The sequence below is a fragment of the Typopeltis vanoorti genome, chromosome 6 (genome assembly GCF_054136105.1).
Source record: "Typopeltis vanoorti isolate ZY-2024b chromosome 6, IOZ_Tvanoo_1.0, whole genome shotgun sequence".
Classification (NCBI taxonomy): Eukaryota; Metazoa; Arthropoda; class Arachnida; order Uropygi; family Thelyphonidae; genus Typopeltis; species Typopeltis vanoorti.
In genome coordinates, this window is record NC_143554.1 from 48,967,440 (window position 1) to 48,984,315 (window position 16,876).

Below are 16,876 nucleotides of genomic sequence, written 5' to 3' on the forward strand. Positions count from 1 at the left end.
TTAGTGTCCACTAATGACGGAGAAGGGTTATCTCGTTGGGACTGTTACGAGGACGCAGTCCATCGAGTCTATTTTATGTCTGCCGTTTGACTGCTCTCACTTCTACCTTAGTGTTAGCAAAGCCTACCACCATGTGCGCCTCAGTAAATTTACGGCCTGTTTCCATCACCAGTGCACAAATTTAGTAACCGATAACGCTGGGAGTAGCGGATGTTCAGCTTTTAAGCGGACGCCTACAGGATTCAGCGATCCCACCATAAACTCCTACCTTTTGCGGCGCTGTCGCGTTCCGCAGCTGACATATGCAAGCACAGCAATTAAGAAAGACCAACCGAATGCTCTGTGCTATTTATGATTCACAATATTATCCAGTTTGGGTCCCTTAGAGACTTGTTAGGATGAGTGGTAAGAAGAACTTCAGTTGCTATGGGAATAGTTGTGATATCCGAACCACAGAGCAACGTCTCTACATTTCATGGTAACAACCCCAGTACAGTCTCATCTTCAATGACACACTGGACTAAGAGAAGTGCCCACGTTACACAAGGCTGATATATCAGTCCATAGGGAGATTAGTAATAACTAATATCCAGTTATCGTTAGGCATAATCCACCTTATGAGTAAGCAAAGCAGAATTACACGAATCATTACAATTACACTGATCAAAAGAAAGAATTATGTTAAAAGAATCAGATAATTATCACTTATCTCATATCTTTAAACCAGCACTACCATCTCTACTGTAAATGCATCGACAGCAGATATCAGCGCACTTAAATTTTAGGAAGGTCAAACTTTCAAAATAGTGTGTCATGAGCGCTTTCACTCACTATGGAAAGAAGATGAAAGAGTTATCTTTTATGGAAGAAAAATGTCAGTTTAAGAATCACTTAGATGACGTTTGCTGCTCCTGTAAGTCTTGCAGTGAGGTGATAGGATTCTGAATTCCAAAAACTCGTATTTTTCATTCAGCAAAATACAGTAAACTGGTAGGGAACGTGCAATTAACAGATATAATGAACTCACAGCCTAAGTTGCTTCGACGTAATTCCCAACAAACAAATCCTGTAGCGAAGTTTTTTTTTTTTGTATATATATTAAAAAAATATTTTTTAACGGCTATCACTAATTAAGCGGCACGCAGTGAAGAGAGACGCTCAACAAGTGCCGCCATCTCGTGGTCCCTAACACTATATATATATTTAATGTCTGAAATACTGTGGGTTCTACGGTCGATTTTCTTGAGTTTACGGGACGAAAAAACCGAGTTTCCGGGAGGAAAAAACCCGCTTGCCTGTGCCAGAGATAGACTAACTCGGGAACCGGTCGAAAAAAGGCTTAGAAAAATTCCCTCTAGTCGGCGACTATATATATATATAAAGTTTTTTACCTTTGGTATAATAAACGTTAAAGCTTGTCTGTTTGCTTACTTGGGAAATGGATTAAAACCAGGTTTATATTTAAAATAGCTTGGTATCTTTGACATATATGTATGTGTGTGTGTGTGTGTGTGTGTGTGTGTGTGTGTGTGTGTGTGTGTGTGTGTGTGTGTGTATATATATTCCGATTGTCCGACTTCTTCAGGCGTGGGAACATAGCAAGCAAATAAAAAACACTATAAGAAACATCGTATCACTATAAAAACGACTATTATAAAATTCAGCTAGCTTCGAACTGTAGCTACAATCCGTGTTGAATATATATATATATATATGTTGTTGCTAGAGTTGACTCTTGATGTGTGTATATATATATATATATATATATATGTTGTTACTAGAGTTGACTCGGGACGTATACATTTAGAATTAATAATTATACTGACTAGAACCCGAGGAGTATAATAAAAAACTTGAATGAATCACAACTAGTTTCATCGGCGTTCCGACTTCTTCAGGTAAATAAGAAATAACTAAAAACTTACAAAAACTAATACGGTAAAAAACATGGGCTTTTCAGTTTAACACAAAAGAGTTAGAAGAATAGCAACAGTCATATTGGAATTACAGTTTGCCTGATTCCCATAGCGCAGTAATCCAATACTGACGCTCTAAAATCAGCTATCACTCGACATCAACTCACGCCAATAATGCCACGCGGTCTCTAATTCCAATATGACTGTTATTCTTCTAACTCTTTTGTGTTAAACTGAAAAGCCCATGTTTTTTACCGTATTAGTTTTTGTAAGTTTTTAGTTATTTCTTATTCACCTGAAGAAGTCGGAACTCCGATGAAACTAGTTGTGATTCATTCAAGTTTTTTATTATACTCCTCGGGTTCTAGTCAATATAATTATTAATTCTATATATATATATATATATATATATATTAGGATAACCAAGTAATTGTATAAACTTGGTTATTTTAACTGCTAATCCCAATATGCAAACAATTAAGTTTGCACCTGAAACAAAGTTCAAGTTTAAAGATGATACAACACCAGGGCAACTCATTGTAAAGGTAGGTAAAGGTCTGATCACTATTCTTAGTATTTTCCCATAATATAAAGCATATCTCACTAGAAGATGTATACTGCAATGAATTATGGGTGGGGTCACTACCTAGACCCTAAATACCAATACCAAGGTTTTAGTAATACGGAGCCTTATCATCTTTACCTATAGAAGTTGCAACAAGGTGTTTTTATTTTTAATAAAAATCTCTGGAGGAGATAGAGATGTAATAAATTTTTTAACTTGGGGATATTGTATATTAGGATAACCAAGTAATTTTATAAACTTGGTTATTTTAACTCCTAATCTCAAGTATTTTAATTCCTAATCACCTTTACAATGAGTTTCCTTGGTGTTGTAACATCTTTAGACTTGAACTTTGTTTCAGGCGCAAACTTAATTGTTTGCATACTTGGGATTAGGAGTTAAAATAACCAAGTTTATAAAATTACTTGGTTATCCTAATATACAATATCCCCAAGTTAAAAAATTTATTATATATATATATAATTAGCGAGAACAAACGAGTTATTAGCAACATATTCGTTAATAACGCTAAACAAAGCACACCAATAATGAAGTCCCCCCCCCACAAGCTTCAGAATGATCACTTTTTGCTTCCCTACTAATCTCATATCTAGTCCGCCAGAAGAAGATAATGCTTTAAGCTTTCACTGATCAAGAGAAACGAAATACAGAATATTTGCTAATAGTATTGATTTAGTACAAAGAGTATGCCTGTGTACTAAAATATTGGTTCACTCCCATTATTCTCCTTCCGAATATACTGTATATATTAGCAGTTCCATTGGTGACTAACACCATAACTTTGCCAACGTTTCCTTTCCTATGAGACGTCCTTCACTCAAGTAATCTCAGTCCTCGTCTTTGGATATTATAACAATACCAAATGGCCACCGTGATTTTTATTCTTCCTTTCCCAAACCAAAACCTACTGCAAACGAATAACTTTGAATACCCCCCCCCCCCAATACTGGTTTCTTTCTTTCTCTCAAAATCTCAAACCACTATCAAAGATTTGGCTCTCTTACAAGCGTACCAAAGAAGTTTCAAACGGTTCAAATTAAAAACTTGAGCATCGCATTCAACCTGCACGGACGCCTTATATATATATATATATATATATATATATATATATAAATCAACACACAAAAAATCAACAAATAGAAATCGAACATTAAAATGGCAAAATGCAGAACATTTCCTTCCACTCGCTCGTCAGTCAAGCTTTCGGATCTGTCGCCAAGGCTATTAGGCGCTAAATTTCTGCCCTTCCGTTTTCCATCTTTCCCTCATTCTGAACTGTAGAGTGGCAATATTACCCAACATAAGGCCGACCAACCTCTTGGCGACGGTCTTAACCTCCAACTTTTTTTAATAGGTAAATCGCCTCCTACTATATCAAAACAGACCGAACCTGCATGCCTTCTGTGACCCCCCCCCTCTTAGAATGACAGCAGAACGATCCTTAATTACTTAGAAACAACGTCTCATAGTCCAGGTAGCGTTTCCCCCGCGAGAAGAAGTTCTCAAAATTAGTGCTCCAGAAGCAACACTCATTCTGCTTTTAATCTCTTATTTGACTAGCATCTGCAAGCATGGGAGCGAGCCATTATTCAACGCATTCTTTCGAAAAAAGAAAGATAAAAGTCAGCCATCATACTATCATTCCACTGATTTTACCTAGATCTTCTTGAAAACAATGGAAAGAGGTCATCAACAGCCAACTTCTTCACCTATTTGAAGGCATTTTTGTGAATCCCACTCATAAAAGGCTGTTAGTCTAATAATATCATGGCTGAACCTCTTAGTCCAGTATTATAAGAAAATTAAGACCGTATTTTATATGAGAAATAAGGCACAACACAATATATCTGTACGCTCTTCTAGCTTCCAAAACTTGGCGTGCTCTTCCGGTTCAAGAGACTATTTCTCACCTGTACAACTTATAACAGTACATAAATCCCAAATCCGCCAACACTAGAATAGTGTTCACACATTTGAGATGGTGCGATAAAACCCTCCATAAAATGCTCGATACTATCCAGAAGAGGGGAAATCCTCCTAACAGACGACCACTCTTTCACAGCTTCACTCTAATTCCTTTTTCACAGATGATCTGTTCCTATTTGTTTTTTGTAGGGAAGTTTACCTGGGCACCATCCTTATTTTTCTTTACGTAAGTAGAAACAAACAAGATGTTGGTCAATATCTGTACATAGTTAAACGTCAAACTTCAAATCATTCTCAACTTTTATTAATTTCGACCTTTGCTCTTTGTGGCAATCTTCTTTCTTCGCATGTTATCCACCCGATATCACACGTTATAATCCCCCAAGATTTATAAACTCCCAGCTCATAAAATACATCTACACATTCCTTGTTCTCCATAATCATTTACACAAGGAATTGGCAACATGAAACACCTCCAGATTTAAATATATTCAGTCAAATTCTCGACTTGTATCTCTACGAAACAAACAAAAATGGAACGAGTGTACTTCACTAATCCCCAATTCGAAGGAATCTCTTTCATTTTCCTTGCAGAATTCCGCTACTTCTGAGTTATCCATCAATAGCAATCATATTCATAAAAGTGCATTACAATAGGTTTACCCTAAAAAAAGAATACCGGTATTTAAAATGCAAATACTTTTCAAATCAAACTGTTGACATTCATACCAGACTTCCTTTCAACAGGCCTTGTAGTTCTGTTCGATACAATGCTATCTCTCATCCTCTTTCATTATAGGTTTTTTTTTAATCGTCCATATTTAACTTCGTATAATATATCCAGTACATGTTTAGCTGAAAAAATAAATACTTTTTTTCTGAAAAAGAGAGCCAAAAGGCTTCACTTCGGCGATGCAAAATTATTCAAATTCAGTGGATATTGAATCCAACATTATTCCAAAGCAGAATAGAGAAACTACAAGTGTTCCATGCCGAATATAGAAACTATAAAAGTTTCAGCGGAGTCAAGCGTAAGCAAGCCTATTCTTTTTTTTTTGTGTGTGTGTACGTGTGTCTCTTTGCATGAAAAGGTTTACAAATCAGGTTTAAAATATTATTAATAATCCCAATAATTTTTGTAAATTTATTATGTTTATGTTTTCGCCTTGTTTCTTCAATGGAACTTATACTACAGCCAAGATAAAATGACCGACTTGTTCTATTGGTTTATTATTAAAAACAATCATTTTGTTTCTGTTCTCACTCTCCCTTTAAAAGTCACAGCTTCTGTTTTATCGGAAATATTGCCACGCCATATTTGGTGACAATCCTGTCATTGCTGTAAAGTCTAAATGTACTTCCCCTTCTGTAGAAGACAGTATTTGATCATGGACATGCAATAAATTAATTAGCTGATAATTTGGTCGAAATGTATTTTGTGCTGTAATACACTTCAACACTCTTCTAAGTGTTTCATTAATATTCACAGGTTTCGGAAAACCATATTCCTTTATGCGTATTCTTATTTTTTATCCGTTCTGTGGTAATATCATCATTGTTTTTACTGTTATTGTATTACAGACATACTCTGGTCATAGTCATACTACATGTTAGATTACATGCCAGTCATTATATCAAATTTTGTCGTAGAGCAAATCACTGTTCTCTCTCTTGTTCAAAGTAAGAATTTCCAGACAAGTCTGTGGTTACCATAACTAATCACTCACAGGTAAATGATTCTCCATTTATATATAGGCCAATTCGCTAGGCCTAACCGCCATTGTTTATTTATCTTTCTAAATATCTCGCAATGTGTGAGGAAGAGGACGATGATGCTTATATTAACTCACTCATCACCAAATGACGTTTAATTAGCATTCTCAAAAAGATACTAAAAAAAAGCTGAAAATGATTGGCCAGGCACTCTTAATTTCTACTCCTTGCCAAATGAAATTGAAGAGTGCGAAGATAGTTCCCAGACTGAGGAGAAACTCGATTTTGTGATTTCCCCTACTACAGACCTCGATGAAACTCGGGCTCGTAAGAAACGTAAAAGCTTTGACACTGAACCTCTCATGGATTTGGGTATGGAAGAGGACATCCCCAGCCTTGATCACACTGCCTTCCACAAAGAGAGGGTACCTCCGATTGTCCTACGTGAAAAAAGGAAATGTACACAACTGAGATCCATCATGTCAAACCTTCAGATACAGTAAATCTCGGCCAAAAATACTGTCGATGGCGTTAGGATTCAGTCTACTACTGTGTCAGACTTTAGAAAACTAATTAAAGAGCTTGATTCAAACAATATCCAATACCACACTTTCTCTCTTGGCTCAGAACGAAATTTGAAGGTGGTTCTAAGGGGTCTCTCAGAGGATATAACCTCTGACGAAATAGAGGCTGACCTCCGCCTCCAAGACCTACCACCTATCAAGGTCAATAGGATGACTAGAGCAGACAAAACACCCATGCCTCTAGTTTTAATAGAGATACACCAAATCTACAAAAACATCTATGAACTCAAATCAGTATGTGGTCTTAGAATCACCCTAAGCCTTTGAGAAAGAAGGCTTCTACTGGACAATGCCATAGATGCCAAATATTCGGTCATGCGCAGAGACTTTGTAAGGCAGAGTTCAAATGCTTGAAGTGTGCAAAAAGCCACCCTACCAACACATCTACAAAGCCAAAACTACTCCGGCAAAATGCGCCAACTGCGGTGGCCCTCATACCGCAAACTATAGAGATTGCATCCAAAACCCGAAAAACAAGCAGACGGCAGTAGGCAGACTCTCCTCTCCCCCATAGCAGACCTATTCAAGAGACCACAACTCCACTGTCCCCCACGGTCATCCAAAAACGCTCAGAAACTTATCCTCTGCAACCAGATATCTCTAAAAGATCATTCCAACAAAATCAGACAAAGACATATGCAGACGTAGTTCGTGTAAAAAAGTTAACCCAGGAAAAGATTCAACCAGTTCCACTATCCAATTTGACAGCTATTACACTGCCTCACTAGCAAATATGCTGCTGGACTTTAGTAGATCTAACCCCTCACCTTCTTCTACCAAAAGCTTCCTAAAGGATACACAAACCATCATCTTAACACTCACTAATGAATAGTAACAAATTAAAACCAGAATCTCTAGAGATCATTGCGTGGAACGTGAACGGCCTGAGGAGTAAGATTTTAGAACTTCAAAATTTCATCCAAAGACATTAGCCAGATGTCCTTTTACTAAAGACAACCTTCAGACAACCTCAAAATTTGTGGATACCATCTGTATAGAGCCGATAGACTATCCCACAGAGCAGGAGGCACGGCCATTTACATTAAAAATTTCATCTCTCATCACTCCATAAACATCCCTCCTACCACCAACCTCGAGGTCACCGGCATTGAGATTCTCACGAGTTCTGCCAGCAAATTAAAAATCTTCGCAGCATATCATCCTCCACAAAAAATATTATTGTTCTCGGATTTGAACGCCTTATTCGATACCGGAGAGCCTATCATTGTGGCAGGTGATTTAAATGCCAAGCATTCAACCTGTAATAGCCGTTCCACTGACAAAAATGGACAGATACTACAAAACTATGCTGGTCGGGCTGATGTATTGCACATAGCTATACTGCAGCACATCAGACTCCAATACAAGTTAATGACAATTAACTCTATCACCAGACCACAACCCAATACGGTTAAAATTGGGAAACCTTGAAAAATTATCTCCCTCCCCTCACTTGTTCATTCCTTGGGAAAGGCTCTCCAAGGTACTTCCAAAATATATTGGTTCTGTTCCCATCATAAAATCAAAAGAGGAAATTGAAATTGCCGTTAAAAATCTAACAGAACAGATTAAAGCAGCCTATGCAACAGTTACTACCCCTGAAACTACCCGCAAATCCAACCACTTGCCAGAAGATATTATGAATCTGATCAGAGAAAAAAACAAGGCAAGAAAAAGATACCACAACACCAGGGCGCCGCAAGACAAACGGATCTTGAACAGATTCAACTCTGCAGTGAGAGATGCCCTCGCAGCCCATAGAACTCAACTCTGGGAAGAAAAACTGACCTCTATCTCTACTGATAACCACTCCATATGGAATATCATCCGAAAGATTAAAAACAGAAATAAACCTCCCCCCCCCCCAAACAGATTCAGGTCTCATCCACACTGATGCTGATAAAGCTGAAGCTATAGCAAATCATCTTGAAAAACAATGTAAACCTGCATACGATCACCTTGATTTTAACCATATATACAAGATTCACCGTATATATATATATATATATATATATATATATATATATATTCACTCAATTCTGCTGTCACATATTCCACACAAATTGCGCCCACCTCACCTGCTGAAATATATGATATTATTAAGAAGTTTAAGAACAAAAAGGCTCCTGGGCCCGATGGTATCTCTAACAAAGTAATAAAGCTACTACCACGTAGAGCTATTGTCCATCTGACAAATATAATTAACTCCATCCTTCACTATAAACACTTACCTTCCTACTGGAAACTGGCGGACATAGTACCAATCCATAAACCTGGAAAAGATCCCAGATTGTTTCAAAATTACAGACCAATCAGCCTCATCTCAAATCTCGGCAAAATTGCCGACAAGGTAATTCTTACCAGACTCCAAGATTCAGTACTCCGACTAAATATCCTGCCTGAGGAGCAGTTTGGCTTCTGACAATCTCATAGCACCACACAACAAATACAGATTGATGGAACACATCATCACGGGTTTTAATTGGCGTCAATACACTGGGGCTGTTTTCCTTGACATAGCCAGTGCATTTGACAAGGTTTGGCATTATGGTTTGCTATACAAACCGATATCATCTGGTATACCAATGGGAATCATTCATCTTATAAAGGCATACCTCTACGATAGGCGTATGCAAGTCAGAATGTGTGGAGTAGTTTCAACACAAAAACGCATCTTGGCTGGAGTTCCACAAGGATCCTTACTAGCACCAATCCTATTTCCCTTATACTTGTGTGATATACCGCACAATCCATTATCTTCAATTAAAGCTCTATATGCAGATGATACAGCGATATTGGCCAGATCTTTAAAGCCGCACCTAGCCATCAAGAAACTGTAAGAAAACCTACTGCTAATCGAACAATATTTCACCAAATGGCGACTCCAAGTGAATCCCCTGAAGAGCGTAGCCGTCCTATTCTCTAGAAGATCTTTGCATTCTAATGAAGATATCCTCCTTTTCAACACAAAAATCCTGTGGAAAACTGAGATCAAATATCTTGGAGTAATATTAGACAGAAAACTGACTTTCAATCCAATATCAAGACTCTCTGTACAAACACATCAAAAACCATAGCCCAGCTCTATCCGCTAATTAAAAGAAACAGTAAGCTGAGCACCAGAATCAAACTTCTCATATACAAACTGATGCTTCGTCCAAATACTCATCTACGCTTCACCGGCCTGGGGTCATACTGCAAATATTAATATTCTCAAATTACAACGTATCCAGAATAAATGTCTCAGAATGATCCTGGGAGCCCCGTGGTTCATCCGAACTGTCCAGCTACACGGGGACACAAATGTCCCCTATATTTACCCTTTCATGCAGACTATAGCAATCAAATTCTTCTCAAAAGCATCTGTGCACCCTAACAAACTGATCCAACTGGCTGCAGATTATGACGCAATGGATTATTTCAAACATAAAAGACCTAAAGCCATCCTAAACTTCAACACTGAGGACTAATCTCCTAGCCCACTCAGCTCATAAACTTTCTCCACACACAGTTTCTCTTAATATGAAAAGCTTTTGCTTCACCCCTTATGTCAGTAAAGTTGATAGTTTAAGCAGTCATATACATGTGCGCAAATACATTGGTCATAACTGAAGATAGTCTTAAAGTGATGCCTTGCAATGCGCGATTACTGTATTTTCATATATATCACCAACTGCTTTTGCTTAACGGGCAAACTGATTTCAGAATGAAATGAAGTTTTAATTAATATTTCGAAAATTTCATTTCTCATTATCAGATCAAAATCTTTTTACTAACCTATGACAATTATCCAATCCAGTGCTCAACTACTAAAAAATGTGTGCTCAGACGTGTAGACTTAACGCACCGGAAATCTGAATGGCAGATTTGATCATATAGGTTGGTTACTCCTTATTCCTGGAGGTATCCTATGACTGTAGCCTGTGTGTTCACGGGGACGGTTTGCTTGCTTGCAGGATGAAAACCCCCAGATAAACTGGAGGGGAAAACCCTGCTGCCCACGCCAAATACCGGCTAACTTGGATATGGCTGAGGAAGATCTTTAAGCTCCTCACGTCGTCGACGGGAATCAAACCTAGGACACATCTTCCCCAGGCATACGGTTCAGAAGTGCATAGCCACTAGGCTAACCGCGCGGACACACACACACACATATAAACGAAAGTGCTTTCATATATTACAATATTCCGTATACAAAAAGTGAAGTGATTTTCATTAATATAACTATTCTTTTAATTTTGGAAGAATTATTAAACTCACCACTATAGCGAATAACACTTCTTCACCAACTAGTGCCGCTACCTGATGCCGAAGGCAAGGATCGGATAAAGCGGACTTCACAACGATTTCTGCTTTCCGACTTTCACTGCCAGCTGAAATCAAACAATTTCAGGAAATGACATTCGAAAATTCCATTTGTTTTCAAATAAAATCTCTATATTTTAAATAGAATAAATAATTTGCGCCAGAATATTACAATTCTGGTAAATATTAGCCAGTACTATTAGCATAAATTTAAGACTAAATAATCGAGATAAGTATGAGAAACTGCAATCATCAAGAAGCAGTGGGGGGGGGGGGGATATTTCACGACAATGGACTTTTTTTTCCTTCAAATCTTAATTCCCATGAAAGAAAACAACAGTTTGATTAATTCAAAAAAAAAAAAAACAGGATATGGGGATGACAATTTATTTATTGTGATATAATAATTATTTTAAATAGAATTGTTTTGAACCTTTAAAAAAGCCTCTAAGTTAAATTTGACTTCACTGAAGCATAATATTGCATTTCACTCAATTGTCATCATGCATAATATGTTCGGTCTCAGGGCCCTAACATAAATGTTCCAGAGTTTCTTGTTAAATCTGCCCTTGCGTAAAGGCCGTAACCTTATGTAAGTAAAGAGTTCGACACATAGACGAGCCCACACAATCCCTCAATACGCATCGCTAAAGTTTGAATTACACAAGTATTTCAACCTGTGGCTGTTGCAGCAACATTTTCGAAAGTCACTGCTTAATTCTACGGATTGGACCTCCAAGAGTGAGATGAGTGGAATTAAGCTTAAAGATTAACACTAATACGTATAAATAAGTAAAAAAATTCAAAAAGCATACTTGAAAGTTATTAAAATATATTTTAAGAGTAGGGTTGTTTTGAAATAAAGACGAAAACAATGAGTTCGGGATATTATGCCTGCTACCTACGTGTTACCTAACCAGTTTGCTCTTTAGCCCGATCAAATGCTCGACAAAGTTAGCGGCTGAGAAAAACCCGTACTATCTCCACGTGACACTGGCTGACTCAACTTCCTGTGAAAACCTCATCAGGTTTCTCTTAGGAAGGACTGGCTTCGAACACTAGTCTTATTAACTGACTGCATGTCAAAGGATATTTGATATGCAGTTAGTTAATGGTGTGGTTTTCTGATAGTAAATTCAAGATCAGCAAACCAAACTTTTCTCCGCCGCTAACTTTGTCGAGCATTTGATCGGGCTAAAGAGCAAACTGGTTACTCTTTAGCTTAAAGAGTAACTTTCCGCAGTAAAGACGAAGAAAATAGTTAATTTAAGTAAGGGGAAAAAACTTCGTGAAAGGAATGAACAGTACATGGAATTACGACCAAGACAAATTCTAAGTGCTCGAAGACGCTATATTATGTCCTATAACCGTATAGGACATAATATAGCTGCTGGACAATTCTGTATCGTGAAAATCCGACATTCTGGAAATGATACCCACGAACTCATCTGAAGAAGAAAAAAGACGTCGTTCAACCGTCTGCGCCAGGGCGCTACACTTGAAAATCAAAACTTCTATACATGACCTACTGAGACCTTTTAAAAGATACCTAGAAAAATATAATTGTTAAATTTTTTAATTTTTTTATTTAAGAGCCTCCGTAGCTCAGTCGGTATAAACGAAGTCCTTTGGTCGGAAAAACTTGGGTTCGATTCTCGTCAGTGAAGTGAGAACCTTTATCTGGTCTCTTTCGACGAAAGGTGAATTAACCGGTTTCATACGGAGGTAAGGGATTTTTTTTTCACCCGGAAAATCAGGTTATTTCGTCCCCAGAACAGGTAAACAGGCCCCGTGAACGCACATCTACAGACATAGGATACAGCAGGAGGATTAAGGCCAATAATAAAAGAACCTCAATGGTTCGTGAAAAGCTTAAGACAAGGCAAGAAAAGTCCAACCGGCCCGTGAACACACACACACACAACGGATTACAGTCACGAATATTGCCCTTAGGGGATGCAGCAGAAGAGTGACGAGCCGGCTGCATTAATTCGTCGTAAGCCCCTCATTAGGGGAGGGGGGGTACTCAACCTGTCCTAAGGGACGGATGAGAAAGATAGGAGGATTTTTTTTTTAAATTTATTTTCTGAATTTCCCATTTATTAAATTACGGTACTGGTAATTTTTATACGGCAATTTAAGTCCGACTGAAAATAACTGCAAACCCTCCGGATAACACTTCGTCTCGTCAACCAAGAGGCTGTTGATTAGAATCCCTCTGTCGGCAGATTCTTATGAATATCTTGAAACGGCAAGTGATTTCATCGTCCTGACTTAGACTACTGTCCTAATTATTGGAAACTTAAAGTGTGTGTGTTATTTCTCTTAATAAACAATAAATATACTCGCAGTAAATTACTTTGCCACTTTGCAAAGGGTATTTTCCATATTGCCATACTCCTTTAAAATGCTTGCAGTTATATCAGCTGCTAACTTTGTAACTAGGGCTGACAGAAAACTAAAGGACGAAGTTTGATTTTCGACCTTTGCAATGGATCTCAAGTTTCCTCTTCGATCGTTCACTATATATGCTGGTAGATGGCTTCATATTTCCTGAAAATTGACGGAATATCCTAGAAAGCTCTTCCTTCTATACATAACTCCCACAAATCTTGTTCATATTTCGGCCGATGAAATATGAACTCTATTCGGCTTCTTTATCTGCCAAAAGTTTGTGATGTTCAACTACTATTTTGAATATCTCTCGTAGTCGATGCCTTAAACACTTGTTATTCTTGCCATAAATAAAATAAATACGTTAAAATGAATTAAATAAATTGAGTCGTCGAGATGCTTTACTAGTGGTGTGTGTGTGTGTGTGTGTGTGTGTGTGTGTGTGTGTGTGTGTGTGTGTGTGTGTGTGTGTGTGTGTGTGTGTGTGTGTGTGTGTGTGTGTGTGTGTGTTACATTATCGTCCTGCTGTGTCAATATCTTCCATCCTCTCAAGTTTGGAGTCCCTTTGTCCCCCCGTTTTGTCTGTAGAGTGAGAGATATAAACAGAAAATAAAATGATTTTAAAATAATGTAAGTTAGCAACATTTAGTTTCGGTACTTTTAATACCGTAATTTAAAAGAAAGCAACCCTTTTAACTCTCAGTTTATAATTAGAGTTAAAAGGGACCATCTTAATGGAACGAACTTGAAACAAATTTTTGTTTCTCAATATGGTTTGTTTGCTTATTTATTTTATTTTTTAAAAATCAGTACTGCATCTTTCACGTATTATCTTTGCAAGCTAGTGCCAACAGAACTACATAAACATGCCATTTCATATTTTTAACAGAGAGAATGGCGCGGAAGCTACGTTAGTGACTTAGACTAACAGAGAGAGAGAGAGAGAGATGTTGTATCTGAAAACCTGATGAATGTGACGGGTGGTGGCCATGGTGTATTTATTTCGGGGCCGAGATAAAAGCCAACATCAGAAAACTTATCTGTCCGGCCACAGATCGCGACTAATAGTCTCATCCTGCATCTAAGTCTAATGGATTTGCTCTCGTTAAGAGGAAGACAGATGAGAGGACACATTTGCTTCGTTCCTGCTGCTCCATTGACGATAACTTCTATTACCAAGTACGATTTTTCCGAGCACTGAGGACTTGTTTGTGCCTATATTTATAATGAAATCATTGTTTTCTCAAGTCTTTTTTTTTTTTTTTTATCCTTTTAAAAGCGTGCACTTTGTCGGTCGAATCTTGAAAGTGAATTATTAGATGCGTTTATTTAATGTTTGAATTTTTGATTGCTTTATTATAGTAAGAAAAACATGTACAAGTGTCATTGCCAACTAATTTTCTGTTTTACCTCTCAAAAGTAATAACGTTTAACGTTTATCAAGCAACTGACTTAATATTTCGATTTTAAGTTTGTCTTCGCTGTTTTATATTAGGAAAACCCTATCGCTTCCATATGATAAAAATTACTTATAAATCTTACTGCACCATACGGAATCCGAATTCAGATATTATTCTTTAAAGACAACATGTTGATCACAACATGTTGTCTTTAAAGAATAATACACTAATATATCTAATTTTATAAATATTTCAGAAAAAAGACTGAAAGGTTTCATTGCTGCCAAAATTATCAGAAGAAAATATAATATATATCTATTTTACATCAGTAGCAAAACAATGTCTACTCTCAAAACATTTTCGAAAGTGACAGCACTTAACGAAAAACGGACTGGAATACTTGTCAGGCTAATGAAATAATCATAAGCACTAACTAATGGCTAATATTGGACTCCAGGTAAAATTTGTTTTCTTTTAACTAGTGGAATATCACTACTGCTATAGCTAAGAAAACGAGATAGTGATTGTCTGAAGAGACTTGAACGGACACATAGGAAGACAGAATAGAGACTGCGAAAGGGTGCGTGGTGGCCACGGAGTGGGAATGATGAACTAGGAAGGAGAGAGGGTTGTGGACTTTGCAGTAGCGTTTGATCTGGCAATTGTGAACTCGTTTTTCTACAAGAGGGAAAAACATTTGATAACATTTAGGAGTGGTAACAACAGTTCACAAATTGACTACATTTTGACTAGAAGAAAACATCTTAAGGTTGTGACAAATTGTAAAATAATTCCAAAAGATCAAGTGGCACAGCAACACCGACTGCTGTGCGCAGACTTTAAAATAAGATCGAAGATAAGAACCTCTGGAAGCCATAGGATGAAAACAATTAAGTGGTTTCGCTTAAAAGAAGAGAGTGTGAGGAATCGTTTTAGGGAGAGGGTGTTAGAGAGGATTTCGGATGGACTGGAAAGTGTGCAAGATTGGTGGAAACATAATTCAAAAGTAATCCTGAGCTGTGCAATCGAGGTGCTTGGTGAGACATCTGGAAAGATTAGAGAGCAGAAGGAGGGTTGGTGGTGGAATAATAATGTACAAGTGGCAGTGACAGCTAAGAGGAAGGCAAAGCAGAAGTGGGATGAGTCAAGAGTGGAAGAGGACAGAGAGGTGTACATAGAGAGAAAGCAAGAAGCCAAGAGAGTTGTGGCACAGGCGAAGGCCATGGCATATTAAGATCTGTATGATCAATTAGAAAAAAAGGAAGGACAGAGAAAAATTTACCAACTAGCGAAATGTAGAAATAAAGCAGCAAAGGACATCTTACATGTGAGGCAGATCAGAGACGCTGAAGGAAGAGTATTATGGAGGGATGTGGACATAAGAAACAAATGGAGAATATACTTTGAGGGACTTTTGAATGAGGAAAATGCAAGGACTCATAGAGAAGATGGACAGCCTTCTGAGGGGATGGTGTAGAACATCAGGAGAGTGGAAGTGACGGAGGCCATGAAGAGGATTAGGAATGGAAAATCGTTGGGTCCCGACAGGATTCCAGTGGAGGCGGAGGCATGGAAGGCACTGGGGGAAGAGGGAATTGACCTGCTGTGGGACCTGTTCATGAAAGTTTGCCAACAGGAAAATATACCCAAGGAATGGAGGGAGAGTATTCTTGTCCCCATCTACAAGGGTAAAGGGGGATGCACAAGACTGTAAAAATTACAGAGGAATAAAGTTGATGTCCCAAACAATGAGAATCCTAGAAAGGTTTCTTGATGGAAGATTGAGAAAGGAGGTGGAGATTACAAAGGAACAATTTGGCTTCATGCCTAGTAGATCAACAACAGATGCTATCTTTCCCGGCAGATGAGGGGAAAGTTTCGAGAGAAACAACGGGAGCTACATCTGGCATTTATTGATCTGGAGAAAGCATATGATAGAGTGCCAAGGCAAGAAATCTGGAGGTGTCTGAGGGAGAAGAAGGTTCCGGAGAAATATGTCAGGCTGGTGCGGGAGATGCACAAGGAAATGTGAAGACAAGTGTTCAGACCTGC

At 37.9% G+C, this 16,876-nt stretch overlaps 1 protein-coding gene across 1 annotated transcript in view; it reads right to left on the reverse strand.

Moving 5' to 3' along the window:
• Window positions 1-16,876, reverse strand: part of LOC150105440 (uncharacterized) — a 763,287-nt gene that overhangs the window by 129,776 nt on the left and 616,635 nt on the right. The window contains exon 10 of the mRNA XM_090394153.1: window positions 10,986-11,098. Within this exon, the coding sequence (XP_090250279.1) occupies window positions 10,986-11,098 (113 nt within the window). The remainder of the gene's footprint in view (window positions 1-10,985; window positions 11,099-16,876) is intronic.